Consider the following 16,549-nt stretch of genomic DNA (forward strand, 5'->3'; position numbering starts at 1 on the left):
GTGTAGAACGCGACGGGAGTCGAAGACTCGGCGGTGGGATTGGAAGAATGAGAATCGCGGGGTGTAAGGCAATTCACAATTCGATGGTGGGGTCACACGTCGCGCTTGCACTGTGGATGCAGCTCACTGCAGGGGTCTTAAGGGGTACATTTGGTGGTACCGGGAAGAGACTGTGGGGAAAGAGTAACTCTCTGTCTTCATGATCGAGAGTTCAGCTATTCACTCTTCAATATGTTACCGCTTTCGACTTTCTCTTCAGAGTTCTCTGCTACGATGATTTGCATAGCGGTTCGAGTGAACCAAGCTGCATCGGGATCTGTTCCGCAGCTCCATGCTCGCAGTGGGGAACTGGCATCACAGCTGGAACACAGGCAGTGCCTTTTGGTGTTACTATGATGAAGCTGCACGGAAAGCTTATGCCGAGGCATCTCACTCGACCCCAACTCCGCGGTCCCCGAAGTGTTCATAAAATGCTAAACAAATCCAATCTCACTTCAGCAGCTCTCAGACTCGAATCACAAACCAGCTATCATCTTGCATGTTCCCCGCTTGTTCAACAATTCTTACAAAGTCGGCAAAGCTGTCAATTTCAGTAGACTCATCAAATTCAATTTCACAGCCGTAGACTCATTCACTTTTCAAAATGGGCGACGAAGGCGAAGGCCGCCCTCCCTACTCTTCCTATGCCGTCAGCATCTACCAACAGGGCATCATGACGGGGCAATTGCCCGTCGTGACGACAGATCCCAACAAGTTGGAGGAACAGGCCAGGAAGGCCATGGGCAAGGAGTGCTTCGGCTACGTCTTTGGTGGTGCCGGCGAGCTCTCTACCATGGACGCCAATCGCCTCGCTTTTAGGCAGTGGAAGATAGTTCCTCGTTTCTTGAAGCCAACAAATCCACGAAACCTGAAGACTGAGCTCTTTGGTGTGACATACGGTACGTCTGAAGCCCCGGGGGAAGTGGCTATTCAAGGCTAAGACATGCCCAGAATCACCGGTCCTTATGGCTCCCATCGGTGTCCAGGGTATCTTCCATGAAGACAAGGAGACCGGACTCGCCTCCGCCTGCGCAGAGCTTGGCGTGCCCTACACCCTCAGCACAGCTGCGACCTCTACAATTGAAGAGGTGGCATCCGTTATGGGCGACAGTCACCGTTGGTTCCAACTCTACTGGCCTATGGACGACGACATCACTGGCTCTCTGCTGCGAAGAGCAAAGGCCGCAGGATACAAGGTTCTTGTGGTGACTCTTGACACCGTGACGCTGAGTTGGAGGCCTGCCGATCTGGATTCCGCCTACCTTCCGTTCATAACCGGCACGGGCAACGCGGTCGGCTTCAGCGATCCTGTCTTCCGAAAGAAATTTGCGGCGGAGAACGACGGTGAGGCGGTCGAGGACAACGTGATCAGCGCATCCCGGTACTGGATCAGCCAAGCTTTCCCGGGTGACCATCACACTTGGAAAGACTTGGCCCTTCTCAAGAAGAATTGGGATGGGCCCGTTGTTCTGAAGGGCGTGCTAAGCGTAGAGGACGCCAAGTTGGCTGTTGAACATGGCATGGACGGCATCATCGTCAGCAACCATGGCGGAAGACAACTCGATGGTGGCGTCGCATCGCTGGAGATGCTCCCTGAGATTGTGGGTGCCGTAGGCGACAAGCTTACCGTCATGTTCGACTCGGGCATCCGCACTGGAGCGGATATCGCGAAGGCGCTCGCATTGGGAGCTAAAGCTGTCTTCATTGGTCGGCCAGCCATCTACGGCCTGGGCATCGCCGGCAAGGAGGGGGCGAAAGCCGTTATTGCTGGCTTGCTGGCTGACCTGGATCTGACTATGGGATTGTCTGGCTTCAAGAGCGTGTCGGAGTTGAAGCCATCCATCTTGCGCCAGGTTCGTTATGGCGGGGACGTGAAGGCTAACCTTTGAATGTGGACCGCGGCAAGTGGATGAAAGCATCCCTCTTTGGAATAGAAAACCCATCGTTAGGCCGACATGTAAGCTTAATTGGAAAGCGCAGATCGCAAGCGATTCCCCATCGAAGCTCTGTGTTGACAAGGTAATAGTGCCGCGAGCGACCAGTCTCGGAATGCATATCATCCGGTGATATTGAGGACGGGAATGAGAGATGCCACCAGGCTAACCTGTCGGCTGCTGGCGTTGCCTCGAGCTAACATACTCTAATGCAAGCACCAATCTCATCGTGCACCAAAAACATTCCAGATCTGCTCCGCACTTTCAGAGAATTCCGGACCTTCATCCGACCGAACTCGTTGACCCAAGCTTCGGTAGTCATTTCTGCTCATCCCTGGGGTAAAAGCCCCTCACTCACTAACACACTTGAATTCATAGACAATGTCTCACGCGGCTTCGGGCCCTTCGGGCCATCTGGCTGGCCCTCTTCTTTTGGGGGCGACACGATATTGTTGATGGCAACGCGCCAAGTGACGGGGTCGATCCTTTCTGCTTGGAATGCCACGCCTGGTCACCACGAGATTGACTATCGCTAGCATGCATCCAGTGAGCCCAATAGCCTCACGGAACGCCTTCAAGCCGCGGAGATCCGTATGCAATGTTTCTGAGTAATCTCGCCGTGAATTCTACGGCTCAAGCATCGTCACAGCCCACATGCTGACAGCCGGGGTGAATAAATACGATGACTGCACCCAAGAAAAAGAGAGAAACGAAAGAAGTATAGCAGCATCCCTCTATCCACTATCCAACTCTTCTACATTCTCTTAGATCCAAGCTCATAATCTTCGTTTGTATCCTTGTCAATAATAATCAAGATGCGCGCATCGTCAATCCTCGTCGCTGCTGCCTCGGCGGCTTCAGTCCTCGGTGCTCCCTTGGAGAAGAGAGCCAACTACGATCCTCTTCCGGGCGGCGATGTAGCCATTCTCCAGTAAGTCCATGTTGCAGGTAAATCTCTTCTTGGTGCCTGAGCTAACAGTCCGCGAAGATATGCCTTGGTCCTCGAGTATCTGGAACGCGAGTTCTACGGACAGGGTCTTGCCAACTACACCGAGGCAGACTTCTGCGAGTTCGCCGGCGCCGATGATGGCAGCAGATTCTACAAGAACCTGAAGAACATTTACGAGGATGAGAAGGTCCGCTCCATCTTGATGAGTGAAGTTTCCTAAACAATAATACTAACAAACCTGTAGACCCACGTGGACTTCCTCAAGACGGCTCTCGGAACTTCCGTCTTTGACGCACCCACCTTCAAGTTCCCTACCACAAAGGCCCACGACTTCATCGCCCTCGCCTCTGTCCTCGAGGGCGTAGGTGTGTCGGCCTACCTCGGTGCCGCCGCTGTCATTGCGGACAAGGCCTACGTCACACCCGCCGGCTCCATCTTGACCGTCGAGGCCCGGCACTCGGCCTACATCCGCGCTGCCCTCGGCGCGAAGCCCTTCCCCAAGGCCTTTGACACTCCCCTCGACTTCAACCAGGTCCACAGCCTCGCCGTGCCGTTCGTTGCGGCGTTGGCCCCGAACACACCTGCCCTGCCTTTCAAGGCCTTCCCCAAGATCCAGACGAGCTTCGTTAAGGGACGCAACATGGTCATCTTTGACGGGGCATACGCTGCTGCCTCCGCCGCGGGACTCGTCCCGGCTGGTGCCAAGGTGTATGCCGTCTTCTACAGCGGTCTGGACATTTACTATGTTGAGGTTACTGTCAGCGGCAACGATGTGAGTTTTTCCCCTTTCTGACTCTGCGCGTTGTTCATGCACTGATAAGCGATGCAGTACGTTGCCAACGAGATCCCCGATGGCGCCGAGGGCCAGGTCTACGTCGTTCTCAGCACCGCCGATGGTACCGCCGCCAAGGTGTCGGACGAGAACACGATTGCTGGCGTTGGAATCGTCGAGGTCGGCGACGCTTCTTACCACTAAACTCTTTGAGCGAGAGTTCCAAAGGGGAGGCCTGGGAACGTGGTACATACTTTGTCTTATATCTCTTTTTACTTTTTCATATCCGGGCAGCCGATTGCCTCAGTTTCCCAGCATAATTCTATGTAAATCATATTCATTCGCTTCGGTTTGCTGAATAAAGATACTTTGACTTGCTGAGACGGGAGTTTGAACCGAGTCGTAGCTGAGTGATGTTCATTTGTGGAGTTACACCTCATGTCCCCCATTCGTATGTACCATTCAAGGTGAGATGCGTAGTGGCTGAACAGCTGGAACTCAGGTAATCGCCGACTCATGCATCATCTTGATCAGTTACATGGGCTATCCTCAAGTGTTATCAAGGTATCTGTTGTGATCAATTGCTCTTAGCTTCTAATAGTTCTGACGCCTTAATCCCAGGCCCACGTCTATACCGTGATTAAGCCAGGGCAGCCGTAATGTACATGATCACCAAGCCCGGATATCCCCTTTTGCTTTTTACTTTTCATTTCGTGACTCATATCTCCCCATTCATCGGGTGAGAGCAATGTCGTCTATTCTGAGAATCATCTTGACCGTCTCGGCAGCCAGCTCGATGGCGCTAGTGCTCACCAGCAACGGTTGCAGGACGTTCTCCTTGGAGATGTTGGTGTTGACGCCGCCGGACTTGATACTGACACCAGCATTCTTCTCGCCCAGCTCGTGCCTGTGGCGGAGCTCGGTAACGACCTTGATGCTGTTGAGACCGGCGTTCTCAGCCAGGGTCGTAGGAACCACCTCCATAGCATCTGCGAAAGCCTTCCAGCAGATGGCCTCGGTGCCCGTCAGAGCACGAGCCTGCTTGGCCAGCTGAGAAGCGATCTCGATCTCGGCGGCACCACCACCGGCGATAAGAGCCTTCTTCTTCACCAAGCAACGGACAACGCAGTGGGCATCGTGCAGACTGCGCTCGGCCTCATCAAGAATGAGGGAGTTGGCGCCACGAACAACGACGGAGACCGTCTTGCCAGTGGCCTTGGCGCCGCTGACCTTAACCATGCGGGCACCGTTGGACTGGGCCTCCTCAACGAGATCGGCCGTACCGAGCTTGTCCTCAGTGAATGAGTCGATGTCGGCGATAGGCTTGCAGCCAGTGGACTTGCAGATGAACTCAACCTCGTCACGCTCAATATCCTTGACAGCAAGGATGCCCAGCTTAGCCAAGAAGTGCAGGGAAAGATCGTTGACGGCGTCGCGCAGAATAGACTTCTGGATGAAGAGAACATTGCACTTCGCCTTCTTAATCTTCTTGACCATGTTCAGAAGGTAAAGACGCTCCTCCTTAACGATTTTGTCCATCTGTCTGTAGTCGTTCACCTGTATGGTGTTTTCCATCTTGATTGGTCAGCGAAGGTCGAATAGGGGTATTTCAGGGGCAAACATACATCAGGCTTGGGAGGGCTGAGCTGGAACTGAATAAGACCAATCTTGGCCTTCTCGATTCTCGCGGGTCCTCCGGCGCCCTTGAGAACGGGCTGGGTCAAGACCAGACCGTCCACAAGCTCACTGTCCTCGATAGTTCCGCCAACCTTCTTGATTATTCTGATGTTCTTAAGATCAACGTTGTCGGCCGTCTTCAGGTCGATGGTCTTGACAACAGAGTTGACAGCCATGGGACCCAGAATGTTCGAGTATTGCGATACAATCTTGGAGGAAAGGGAGGTATTGGCTGCCTGGAGCAGGGAAGCGGTATCGGTGAGGGAGATAGGTTGTGACATGTTGTGAAGAACCTCGACAGCGGCGGCCGCAGCTCTTTGGAAGGACTCCGAGATTACGGAGGGATGAATTCCTTTTGACAGAAGGCGGTCCGCAGCACCCAGCAAGCTACCGCAGATAACAACGACCGATGTAGTACCATCTCCCGCCTCCACATCTTGCGCTGCCGAGAGGTTGACCAACATCTTCGCTGTAGGGTGCATGACCGACATGCTCTTGAGCATCGTGTTTCCGTCGTTGGTAATGATCGTCTCGCCCTTCCCGCTTCGGATCATCTTGTCCATGCCTCGGGGGCCCAAGGACGTTCTGATGGCATCGGCGACAGCTAGCTGGAAGTCAGCTTCTGCTCTGTGGAGCTCGTAAAGAAGTCGCGTTGCTTACCTCTGGCAGCAACAATGTTGGAAGAGCGGACCGCGACGGGCTTCTCCTTGTCCTAGGAAATTGTCAGCAACAGCTCTGCTACCAGAGCTTCGTCACCGGCACTCCCCGCCATACCTTGAAGGCAGCTTGGTTACCCCCGGCGGGGGCAGGTGCAGCTGTGGCCATTTTGGATGTTTTTGCTGGTTTCCTGGGTTGTTTCTGAAAATTCAAGGTCGGAATAGCAAGATAAAGTCGGCGGGGAGAGATATGGGTATCGTCTTGGTCGTGTCCCGCTGTCGCCTTCTTTTGCGATCGCCCACTTTCTCTCAGGTAGCAGCCCCCCAGCGGTGGGATATTTTTTAGCGGGCGGCAGGTTGTTCCTTCCCCGGCACCTCTGTTTGCATTTTGCCCCAACCGGCCTAGCTCCACAGCAGCCTCGCAGCTGTGGCCCGTGCTTGGGGAGCTCAAGGCAACCTGGGATTACGGAACCGTCTTCCATTACCATCTCCAATCCACCCCAGCATTACCATCTTGACGACCATACCTCCCACTCGAGAACCTCACGAATTTACGCAAAAGTCCTGCCTTGATCTCTGAACTTCCAGACCTCACTCCACAAGAATTTCCGGCAGCAGGACGCCCAGTCCTCATTCTGCATCATGGTATTGATGACCCTTGCGTGTGCATCCCGGTGACAGATGCTAACCAGTCAATTAGCCTTCCGCTACCGGCCAGAACTGGGAGAAGTACCAGAAGACCTACGCAGACGACGAGATCGAGGAGAAGAAGATCACGCCACTGACCGATGAGTGCGCATTTCCGAAAGCTTCATAATCCATATCACGTCGACTAACGATACCCAGAGATATCCAAGTGCTGAAGACCTATGGCGCTGCGCCCTACGGTGCCGCCATCAAGAAGCTCGAGCAACAGATCAAGGAGAAGCAAACAAGTGTAGATGAGAAGATTGGTGTCAAGGTAGCTCTCTTATTTTGTTGGCAAATTGGTCAATGACTGACTCGGCCAGGAATCCGACACGGGTCTTGCCCCTCCTCATCTCTGGGACGTTGCCGCCGATCGGCAACGAATGTCAGAAGAACAACCGCTCCAGGTCGCCCGGTGTACGAAGATCATTCCCGACGAGAAGGACGACTCCAAGAGCAAATATGTCATTAACGTCAAGCAAATTGCGAAGTTCGTCGTCCAGCTCGGCGAGAGAGTGTCTCCGACGGATATCGAGGAGGGAATGCGAGTCGGTGTTGACAGAAACAAGTACCAGATCCTTCTTCCTCTTCCTCCCAAGATCGACGCCAGCGTTACGATGATGACGGTCGAGGAGAAGCCCGATGTGACATACGGAGATGTTGGTGGATCAAAGGAGCAGGTTGAGAAGCTGCGTGAGGTCGTCGAGATGCCCCTCCTGTCGCCGGAACGCTTCGTCAACCTCGGTATCGATCCCCCGAAGGGTGCCCTGCTGTACGGACCTCCCGGAACGGGAAAGACCCTCTGCGCGCGTGCCGTCGCCAACAGAACGGATGCTACGTTCATCCGTGTCATTGGTTCTGAGTTGGTTCAGAAGTACGTCGGTGAGGGTGCGAGAATGGTCCGTGAGCTGTTCGAGATGGCGCGGACGAAGAAGGCCTGCATCATTTTCTTCGACGAAATCGATGCCATTGGTGGTGCTCGTTTCGACGATGGTGCTGGTGGAGACAACGAGGTCCAGAGAACTATGCTGGAGCTGATTACGCAGCTTGATGGTTTCGACGCTCGTGGTAACATCAAGGTCATGTTCGCTACGAACAGACCCTCTACCCTCGACCCTGCGCTTATGAGACCCGGTCGTATTGATCGTAAGATCGAGTTCTCCCTCCCAGACCTCGAGGGTCGCGCCAACATCTTGCGCATTCACGCGAAGAGCATGTCAGTCGAGCGCGATATCAGATGGGAGCTTATTTCCCGTCTTTGCCCCAATGCGACGGGTGCCGAGCTTCGTAGTGTGTGCACAGAAGCTGGTATGTTCGCCATTCGTGCCCGCAGAAAGGTGGCTACGGAGAAGGACTTCCTCAGCGCCGTCGACAAGGTCATCAAGGCCAACCTCAAGTTCAACTCTACGGCCAGCTACATGCAATACAACTAAGGAAATCAAGCGGAAGAGGCACGGAGTTGATGAAATCGTTTCAGGCTGTAAGAATAGGCTTGGGGTTAGGGAAGGTCTAGAGGGCGGGATACCTTGCTCGAGAGAAATAGATCATGCTTTTCCATGCGCCAATATGATGATGTCGCCTCAACAGTGACGTTGAGAAATGTGAGACTGGACTTGGTGGGCGTATTGATCAGTCGCAGCGCCGAAGGGTAGTATACAGCAGCGTCCCACCAGACTCCTAGGGAGGCAAAGCCTTACTCGGAGCCGAAAACGCAACTTGAAGGACTCGCTTAATATTTCCAGCATCTGCACGTCGAAGCCGAGAGAGGGGCCCTGCTGCTGGCCTCATCTACGTTTCTTCCGGCAAACATTGAGACGATGAAGCAAGCTGGCGCCTGTAGGCATTCGTCCTGGCATACTCGTTTGGCCTTGCTTGCGCATGAAAACGTGGACGATATAGGCATCCTCGTTCTTACATCTTCGAAATGACAAGTATCCTCTAGCCTTCAGAGTAGTTTCTGAATGAGGCACCACGCGATACTGGCATGTTTGACGCGCAAGGCTCGTTGACAACACCTCAAAGATTGGAGATCAAATTATAGGTCAGACATGCAGACCCGCTGTCTCTTACTCGATTGTGATATTGATTTGTAGAATTACATTTACCAATGGGGCTCTATAGCCTTCCATTCTATGCATAGAGCCAAGCTGTTCACCGGCCCCTTTCCCATGCCTGATGTTGGCTCCTCCACCACAGTAAAATCCCATAATGCTGCCTCAGCGGTGCCCAAAAAGTTTCCAATGCCAAGTTATGATAATGCATGCCTTCATTAGCAGCGCCTCGCACTCACCAGTGCGCCAGTCCGGTTCGACGACCGCTGTTGTTACGTCCCTCCTCATAAGAAACCTGTTGGAATCATGTGAACATGAATAGAATCCCCCGCAGTCTCCCCATTGCAGCTTTCGAGGAACGGTACCTCGCTTTTAAACAGATTCCATCCGCGACAGACAACCCAGACAAGCGACGTCACCCTCGGCGCCCTTCTCTATACAGCACCGACTGCAGACCATGGTCCTGTGCCCGCCGCCCGTCCAGCCGTCATGTCGTTTCTCCTGTCCATTTCGAGTCTCTCTCTCGTTTCTCTGTCGTTGTCGTGTGTCGTCAACGTCGTCCATGTGGAATGACCTCGACATATCCTCCTGCTCAACTTCGTCGCCATCACTAGGCCGGCCGTCCTTCTTCCAGCCTTGGCATTGTCTGATGCACACGTAGCACGTCCGTTGACCACAACCCTCGCAGTCCGCAAAGGAGTCCAGGTCTGACTTCTTGGTTGGCCGTCGATGGCAGATGTGGCACGGGCTTAGAGAGGAAGCCGGGGTTCTTGATTTGTTGGCCGTTTCGGCCTGGTCCTGAGGCCCGCGGGCAGCTTGTTGAGATGAGGGCGACTTGCTCCGTCGTTGCCTATGCGATGATGTTGCTGTGTCCCATACACCCGTCTCGGCGCTGTCGTCTTCCTCGTCGAACATGCGTTGTCTTTTGGAACCAGGCAGCGGCGCTATCTTTCTAGGAACGGCGTCGAGGCTGTGGTACTGTTGGTCGCCGAGGCCGCCGTGTGGGAAGACGATTCCATTACTGGGAAATTGGGGGGAGAAGTCTGGATGCTGCTGCAGCAGTTGTTGCTGTTGCAGCTGCTGCTGAATGGGCCTGCCAAAAGGGCCGTCAGCTTTCCAGTTCGTCGAGGCGATGGCCGAGTACTGGGCGAGTTTCTCGTACAAAGGCCCCTGTATCTGCAGGTCGGTTTCGCTGTCTCGTCTTCGCTTTCGGCCTGGCAGCATCAGCCGAGGATGCTCCTCGGCGATGGATGGCATTTGGTGTGGTTTTGGGTGGGTATCGGGTGTCGTTGAGATGGAGGCGAACTGCAGAGGTGGTATATCGCTCGCTCCTTGCACAGATTCGTGAATTCCAGATAAACTCCGCAGGAACGATGATGGAATATGGAGAGGGGACGGAGTAGGGAGAGACTTAGAAAGAAGACCCGGTTTGGAGATCTGAAGGAGGGGGAGAAGAAAAGAGGAGAGGCCGTTAGAAGAGGAGAGACAGAAAGTGTGATGATGGTGGAAAGGTGTGTCTGCCTCTCACTCAGCGCTCTCCTTGAGTCGGGTTGATTGCTCCTGCAGGTAGGTTCCGTTTTAGGTGGACATGCCGCCGTGCGTTTATGAGGGTGGACTGGCACGGCGCGGAGCTTTCACGCCTGATTTGCCTGTGTGTGGGGTGCCTCTGGTGGGTTCAGCCAGCGGGCGGCGCGGCAGCCAGATTCGCTCAAGAGGTGCGGGCTTGTATTCCCACCACTGTCAGCAGACTCAACAGCGCTCCGTCTAGCTGCTCGGAAACCGCGCCGGCCGCTGGAAAATCCGCTGGTCGTTCTGTCCAGCGCTTTCCCAACTTGCTCAACCGAGCAGGTGCCGCGCAGCTTTCACAGTGTTGTTGACGGGAAGTCGGGACTGACTGGGATCCACTAAATCGTCTATTGCACCCGCCAATTGACTCTAAAGGTGCCTCATACAACCTACCTACCTGACCACCGTTTCTCATCCAACGTGAGCTATTTGTACTTCAAATGTCCTCTCACGGTCATAAGTGCCGTGGTCACTCAGCATCTTGACATGCAAGCCCTGGAACTTTTTACGAATTGGGGGTCTTGGAAGCAATTCGGACGAAACATGTCAAAGACCCGATAAGAAGCCATTTGTGAAGTTGCCTCCGATGTTGCATTTGACCCTTTGTGGGTTGACTCCGTCTTGGTCATGGATTCGCCGAGGTGACTCCAGGATGCATTGTTTATTGGTGTCGTTGTCTGCTCAAAAGCCCTTTCTCTCTGCAATCATATATCATGAAAGTTTACAACATGAGGGCATTGATTACCATCTTTGCGATTCCATGTGCCCAAGTTGTCTTTCTATTGTCGCTTGTGCGTGGTCAGCAAGATGATGAATGAGCAAATCACACAAGTCATTGTCAGGCACGTGAAAGAAGTAAGCGTAGACATAGAAGACTTGTCATTATCAAGAAATCAGGTATTGAAAAAGGACCATCTGATTTACACTCTATCGCTCCCCCGTTTGCTCCCAACGATGAATCTCGTCTCTGCCGCCTCCACGAACAAAGGAGCTGTTTTAGAGAGCCTAGTATAACATACACAGAGACAACCGAAAGTTTGCGTAATTTAGTGGCGAACCTTGGTCTCCTTGGGAGGGTCGTACGCGAGCTTCCTCGACTTGAGCCAAGCCCACTTGTACTTCTTAACCCAGACGCTGATAGCCCAGAGCGTGGCCGAAACGACAAGAACCTTCATACCCATGCGCTTGCGGTCATCCATCTCGGGCTCAGCGGCCCAGTTGAGGAACTCGACGACGTCCTTGGCCATCTGAGAGGTCGAAGCCGGGGTCTCGTCCTCGTACTCGACGAGGCCGTCGTAGAGGACACGGGCCATGGCGATACCGGTACCGGGGAAGTAGGGGTTAAAGTTCATGCCGGGGGCGACGACAGCGCCGGCGGGGGGCTCGTCGGGGTAACCAGTAAGCAAGCTGAAGATGTAGTTGCAGCCACCGTGGCGGGCCTTGATGATGAGAGACAGATCGGGGGGGAGGGCACCGTTGTTGGCAAAGCGGGCAGCCTCCTCGTTCTTGTAAGGGTCGGGGATGTAGTCGGACAGCTTGCCGGGGCGCATCTCGATGTCGCCCTGCTCGTTGGGCTCACCGGGGTACTCGTTCTCCTCGGCCATCGCCTTGGCCTCGTCGACGGTCAGGACAGTACCGACCAGGGCACGGTAGGGAACACGGCTGAGGGAGTGGCAAGAGGCGCAGACCTCGCGGTAGACCTGGAAACCACGGCGGAGACTGCAATTGTGTGAGCGTCATTTACCAGGTAGCGTGGGGGGATTGCTTACGCCTGGTGGTCGAAGGTCTTGAACCATTGCTCGTGAACCCAAGGGTAGTTGGTAGGGTGCAGACTGGTATCGAATGTCAGCTCGACATGCGTTTGTTTCGGTGCCTCCGGTGCATTTGTAGATTATGCCTCAACCCAGCAAGGGATCTCGGAATCCGAACAAATTGGCCCGCAGCAACCTTTCTCGGATGGGGAGAACTCACCCCTCCTCAGCGGGCGTCGCAGCGTTCGCCGAAGGTCCGTAGAGGTGGCAGTACCAGGCCATAGAGCCCAGGGCGAGAGACGTCGACGCAACGGCGGAGATGTTCAATCGGGAGTGGGAAGCTTCGGCACCAGCGCCGGTGGAAGTGGACGCCGCACGCTGCGTGGATCACTGTCAGTGTTCGGTCCCCAAGTCATTGATATCTCTCGATGGCCACTGAGGCGGTTCCGGGGGTGTCGTGTGGCGGTAGGTCGGATTGCCTCGGGAAATTGGCTTCTTGATCAGCTCATGTGCGTACCTTGGAAATGGTGACGGCGCCATTTGTGAAGGTGCGCGCCGAGCGCAAGCAGGACCTTGCCAACATGATGGGCGAGCTGTATCCGCAGCTACAGAGACAGCCGCGAACAAAATGATGGGGCAATGGGTGGTAGGTCCTCTCGTGACGGAGGTCGTTTCTACGGTACAGTGGTCGAGGCAGGAGAAAATCGCTGTGAGGCAGTTTTCGAGTGCCTTAGGTATGGGACGTCTCTGATTGGCTAATGGCTTCGGTCAGCAACATATTCCGGTCCGGTCGTTTTTCGCTTGATTCCTCCCACCCGGTGTTGCCCGTCGACCAGAAGTATTTCCGATCGCCCGTCGCACCCAGCGCCGTCGTGTCGTCATGCACCGACCTGAGAAATATGCCTCGCTTGATTGGCCTGGACCCATGCAGCCAGCAAACTTGACCTGCATCACGATACAACATTGGACGAACATTCTTTCCTTTTTGACGATCACTGTAAGTATGCAAAAGACAGAAACCAGCAGCGTTTCGCGTTTTTGGCTGTTCCATGGCCAATTTCGATTTACCACTTAGCACACGCAATATTCTCTTGAAGGGTGCGACAAACATCTCACGACAACGCAATTGACGACAGTAATCGGGTATCAATGGCCGTTTTTAATTTTTTTTCAGAAAACACGCAACTTTTATCTGAGCCCGCAGGCTTGTGTAGCTTACACCTACGTTGATGGCAGGCAAGCTGATGGTATTATGCACAATTCCCTTTCCCGATCCAAACTCAATGCTCCGAAATCAATAGCTTTCCACTCTCAGGCGTGGCCATTTCTGCTGAGGATTTCGCGGCGTTGCTTTACTGCGCTGGCGAGCTCATCCAGAACTGAGACGGTATCGTCCCAGTGGATGCACGCGTCGGTGATGCTGACACCGTACTTCAAAGCACTGGGGCCCTCCTTGGGAACCTTCTGGTTGCCTGCAACTTATTAGCTTATGCTTCCATCATTCTCAGCGCCACGACAAGTACTAACCCTCGTTGATGTTGCTCTCAATCATGACACCCATTACGGCGGTCTCGCCCTTGGAGATTTGGGCCGCGAGCTCGCTGGCGACCTTGGGCTGGTTCTTGTGGTTCTTCAAAGAGTTGCCGTGACTGCAGTCGACCATGAGCCTCTGGGGCAGGCCAGCCTTCTCCAGCGCCGCCTTGGCCTCGGCGATGCTCTTGGCGTCGTAGTTGGTACCCTTGGTCCCGCCTCTCAGGATAACGAAGCAGTCCTCATTGCCTACTGTGCCGACAATAGCGACGACACCGGGCTTGGTAACAGAGAGGAAGTGATGGGGATGTCTGACGGCGCCAATGGCGTCGATTGCGACTCCGAGCGAGCCATCGGTACCGTTCTTGAAGCCGACGGGGAAACTGAGACCGCTGGCCAACTCGCGGTGCAGCTGGCTCTCCGTGGTTCTCGCGCCGACGGCCCCAACGGACAGCAAATCAGCGAGGAACTGGGGCGAAATAGTATCCAGCATCTCGCTAGCAATGGGCATACCCTTGTCCGTAAGATCGACGAAGAGCTGTCTTGATAGGCGGAGACCCTTGTTGATCTTGAAGCTGTTGTCGATATCGGGGTCATTAATCAGACCCTTCCATCCAACAGTTGTGCGCGGCTTCTCCAAGTAGGAGCGCATCACAATGAGCAGCTCATCCTTGTGCTTCTCCTTCGCGGCGAGAAGAAGGTCGCAGTACTCGAGAGCGGCCTTGGGGTCGTGGATCGAGCAAGGGCCAATGATGACCAGAAGTCTACCCTTCTCGTCGGTGCCATTGACTACGGCTGCAGCCTCCTCACGGCCCTCGATAACGGTTTGCTTCGACTTGGGAGTTTGGGCAATCTCGTGCTGGAGCAGGTCGGGAGGAGTCAGCGGGTTGTAACCGCGAACTAGGAAGCCAATTAGCCTTGAAAGTTATTTTGAGGTTGCCGATTGAAAACATACTTCTCCAGTCTTCACTCTCGGCCTTGTTGCCAACGTTCTTGTTCTCGATGTAGAAGCTCTATGGTGGAAGGTGAGTCAGAGGTAGGCGCAGACAGGGTGTCGAGGGGCGCTGACTTACAGACATGGTGAATGCGGGGAAGGAAAGCAACAAATACGCTCGAGTGAAATGGTAAACTTGGGTGAAGCCGAGTCTGCAACAAAAGTCTCTGGAGGTAGACAAGTGAAAAGGAAGAAAATAAACTTTTCTCTCTGCTTGGAGGTTGTGTCGAGAAGAGAGTCACAAGAGCGCAAAGGTCGGAACTTCGAAGAATATCAGCAATGAGCGAAGACTCATTCGTTCCCCCCCTGCCCTGTGCCTGTACCTGTCGCCCCGTCGCCCACACTTGCGACCCCCCGGCCGGCAGTACCCCGCCGAGGACCGCTCGAAAAAAAAAAAAAAAAAAAAAAAAGTTGGTCGACATGCAACTTGCCACCAGTGAGGGGCATCCTTGCTGTGCTTTTTTCGCCGTCTTTAGCTGTGACGTGCCACTGTGGGACTGTCCGACTGCGCTGAGCATTAGACATAGCGCCACACACTGGGTCTCACCGCCTGGAGGACATCCCCAAGAGCGCCGGACACCGGGCCTTTGCAGGCGATGCGAGGCCTGGAGGGGACGGCAGTCGGGTGAGCAACAACATTGTGTGCCTTTGCAGGTGACAGTGCAGGACAACTTGGGATGGCGACACACCTTCAATTCATCCCATGCGTCTGACCTATCGGGGAGGAATACTAAAAGCACATGTCGTTTCATTCTCAATCTAACTCTAGCGGCACATTCTACTAGTAACATCTCAAGTCTACCCTTGCCGACCTCGCTGGCATTTTCGTTCAATCATAGAAGCAGGGACAACGTCTGCGTTACCCGTTACTAGACCAACGCAAGCACCAACACCCCGCCTACAAAGTCTTCTTAAGGGGCTTGTAAGCCTCCTTCTCCATACGTTCAACGCCATTGAATCGCCCGTAAACGAACTTGAGAAAACTCGTGCTCAATGTCATCAACACGGCCGAGAAGGTGAACAACCCTACTCTCTGTGCCGTATTCAAGACTGCGAAGATTGGGTACGGGTAGCTGGGACACGTTAGCCTCCTAAGTCTTCAATTCGGACATCTCCGTGCTTACGCTCCGTTCTTGCTGAAGCACAACTCAACCCAGCCCCAGTACAAGAAAGCAAACACCATGCTAATAGTCATGGCTGAGTACGCGCGGATAGTCCATGGAGGGCTGAACAGGATCAAGTCGAGGGTCAGGACCACTGCCGGCACAAGGTGAAAGCCGACATCTGGAAGCCAGTGAAGCTCGAAACCCTCGGGAATCAAAAGACGCTCGTCGATTGAACGAATTCCCCAGTACAAGATGCTGATGAGGACTTCGAGGGGAGCGGCCGTAGTCGAGAGAGCGTTTTTGACGGCGAACAATTGAGGGATCAGAGTAATGTCGGCTAGCAGACCAATCCCAAAGGTGGTTGCAGACAAAATCAAGCCGATGTTTGTGAGATGCTGATAGTTGCCTCCAAAGCCCATGGAGATCTCGTGCGTGAGAGTGCTCAAGAACTGGAACGAAGCGAAGAAGGAGCAAAGGCCGGCAACATGAAGCAAAAACGACAGTGTTCTCGACGGGGACTCAAGCCGCTGCAATCGGTGACGAGCCATCTTGGTGAGCTGGCAATTGGTGTTGATCTCGCGCGATTCGTGTTTGTTATGGTCTAAGTTGTTGGGTGAAGGGATGACAGGTCCAAGGCCACGATGGCGGGTCTTCTAAGAGATGAATGTAGAGGGATGGCGGCGGGCGCAAGGGAGGATCACGTCCGAGCCACTGGTTTTTGTAGGTATTTGAGACGAACCTTGTTAAGAGGAGAAGATTATCGAAGACATAATGTTCGAATCCTTTTTAGACATTGTCCCGACGGAGCGTTTTGGGGCCAATCAAGGGACAATGGGA

General features: G+C 54.0%; 7 protein-coding genes across 7 annotated transcripts; 3 read left to right on the forward strand and 4 right to left on the reverse strand.

Moving 5' to 3' along the window:
- Nucleotides 1-643: 643 nt before the first annotated feature.
- COL26b_001041 (uncharacterized protein) lies at nt 644-1,928 on the forward strand (the record flags this gene model as incomplete). Its single annotated transcript, XM_053174001.1, has 2 exons — nt 644-938; nt 991-1,928. 2 exons carry the CDS (start codon nt 644-646, stop codon nt 1,926-1,928), a joined length of 1,233 nt encoding a protein of 410 aa, XP_053042118.1.
- Nucleotides 1,929-2,788: 860 nt separating this feature from the next.
- COL26b_001042 (uncharacterized protein) lies at nt 2,789-3,898 on the forward strand (the record flags this gene model as incomplete). The annotated part of the gene is made up of 4 exons (XM_053174002.1): nt 2,789-2,904; nt 2,962-3,109; nt 3,167-3,694; nt 3,752-3,898. The coding sequence occupies 4 exons, from the start codon at nt 2,789-2,791 to the stop codon at nt 3,896-3,898; spliced, it is 939 nt and encodes a 312-aa protein (XP_053042119.1).
- A 528-nt stretch (nt 3,899-4,426) lies between these two features.
- Nucleotides 4,427-6,196, reverse strand: CCT4 (T-complex protein 1 subunit delta; the record flags this gene model as incomplete). Its single annotated transcript, XM_053174003.1, has 4 exons — nt 4,427-5,251; nt 5,320-5,975; nt 6,032-6,083; nt 6,146-6,196. 4 exons carry the CDS (start codon nt 6,194-6,196, stop codon nt 4,427-4,429), a joined length of 1,584 nt encoding a protein of 527 aa, XP_053042120.1.
- A 473-nt stretch (nt 6,197-6,669) lies between these two features.
- Nucleotides 6,670-8,147, forward strand: RPT1 (26S proteasome regulatory subunit 7; the record flags this gene model as incomplete). The annotated part of the gene is made up of 4 exons (XM_053174004.1): nt 6,670-6,672; nt 6,728-6,819; nt 6,874-6,988; nt 7,038-8,147. 4 exons carry the CDS (start codon nt 6,670-6,672, stop codon nt 8,145-8,147), a joined length of 1,320 nt encoding a protein of 439 aa, XP_053042121.1.
- Nucleotides 8,148-11,377: 3,230 nt separating this feature from the next.
- CYT1 (cytochrome c1) lies at nt 11,378-12,665 on the reverse strand (the record flags this gene model as incomplete). The annotated part of the gene is made up of 4 exons (XM_053174005.1): nt 11,378-12,050; nt 12,101-12,163; nt 12,303-12,460; nt 12,600-12,665. 4 exons carry the CDS (start codon nt 12,663-12,665, stop codon nt 11,378-11,380), a joined length of 960 nt encoding a protein of 319 aa, XP_053042122.1.
- Nucleotides 12,666-13,393: 728 nt separating this feature from the next.
- On the reverse strand, nt 13,394-14,691 carry AMT16 (Phospho-2-dehydro-3-deoxyheptonate aldolase amt16; the record flags this gene model as incomplete). Its single annotated transcript, XM_053174006.1, has 4 exons — nt 13,394-13,554; nt 13,610-14,512; nt 14,568-14,625; nt 14,686-14,691. The coding sequence occupies 4 exons, from the start codon at nt 14,689-14,691 to the stop codon at nt 13,394-13,396; spliced, it is 1,128 nt and encodes a 375-aa protein (XP_053042123.1).
- Nucleotides 14,692-15,504: 813 nt separating this feature from the next.
- Nucleotides 15,505-16,260, reverse strand: COL26b_001047 (uncharacterized protein; the record flags this gene model as incomplete). Its single annotated transcript, XM_053174007.1, has 2 exons — nt 15,505-15,679; nt 15,731-16,260. The coding sequence occupies 2 exons, from the start codon at nt 16,258-16,260 to the stop codon at nt 15,505-15,507; spliced, it is 705 nt and encodes a 234-aa protein (XP_053042124.1).
- Between the last annotated feature and the right edge of the window lie 289 nt (nt 16,261-16,549).

The sequence above is a fragment of the Colletotrichum chrysophilum genome, assembly GCF_026319265.1.
Source record: "Colletotrichum chrysophilum strain AFK26 chromosome Unknown scaffold_4, whole genome shotgun sequence".
NCBI classification, from domain to species: Eukaryota; Fungi; Ascomycota; class Sordariomycetes; order Glomerellales; family Glomerellaceae; genus Colletotrichum; species Colletotrichum chrysophilum.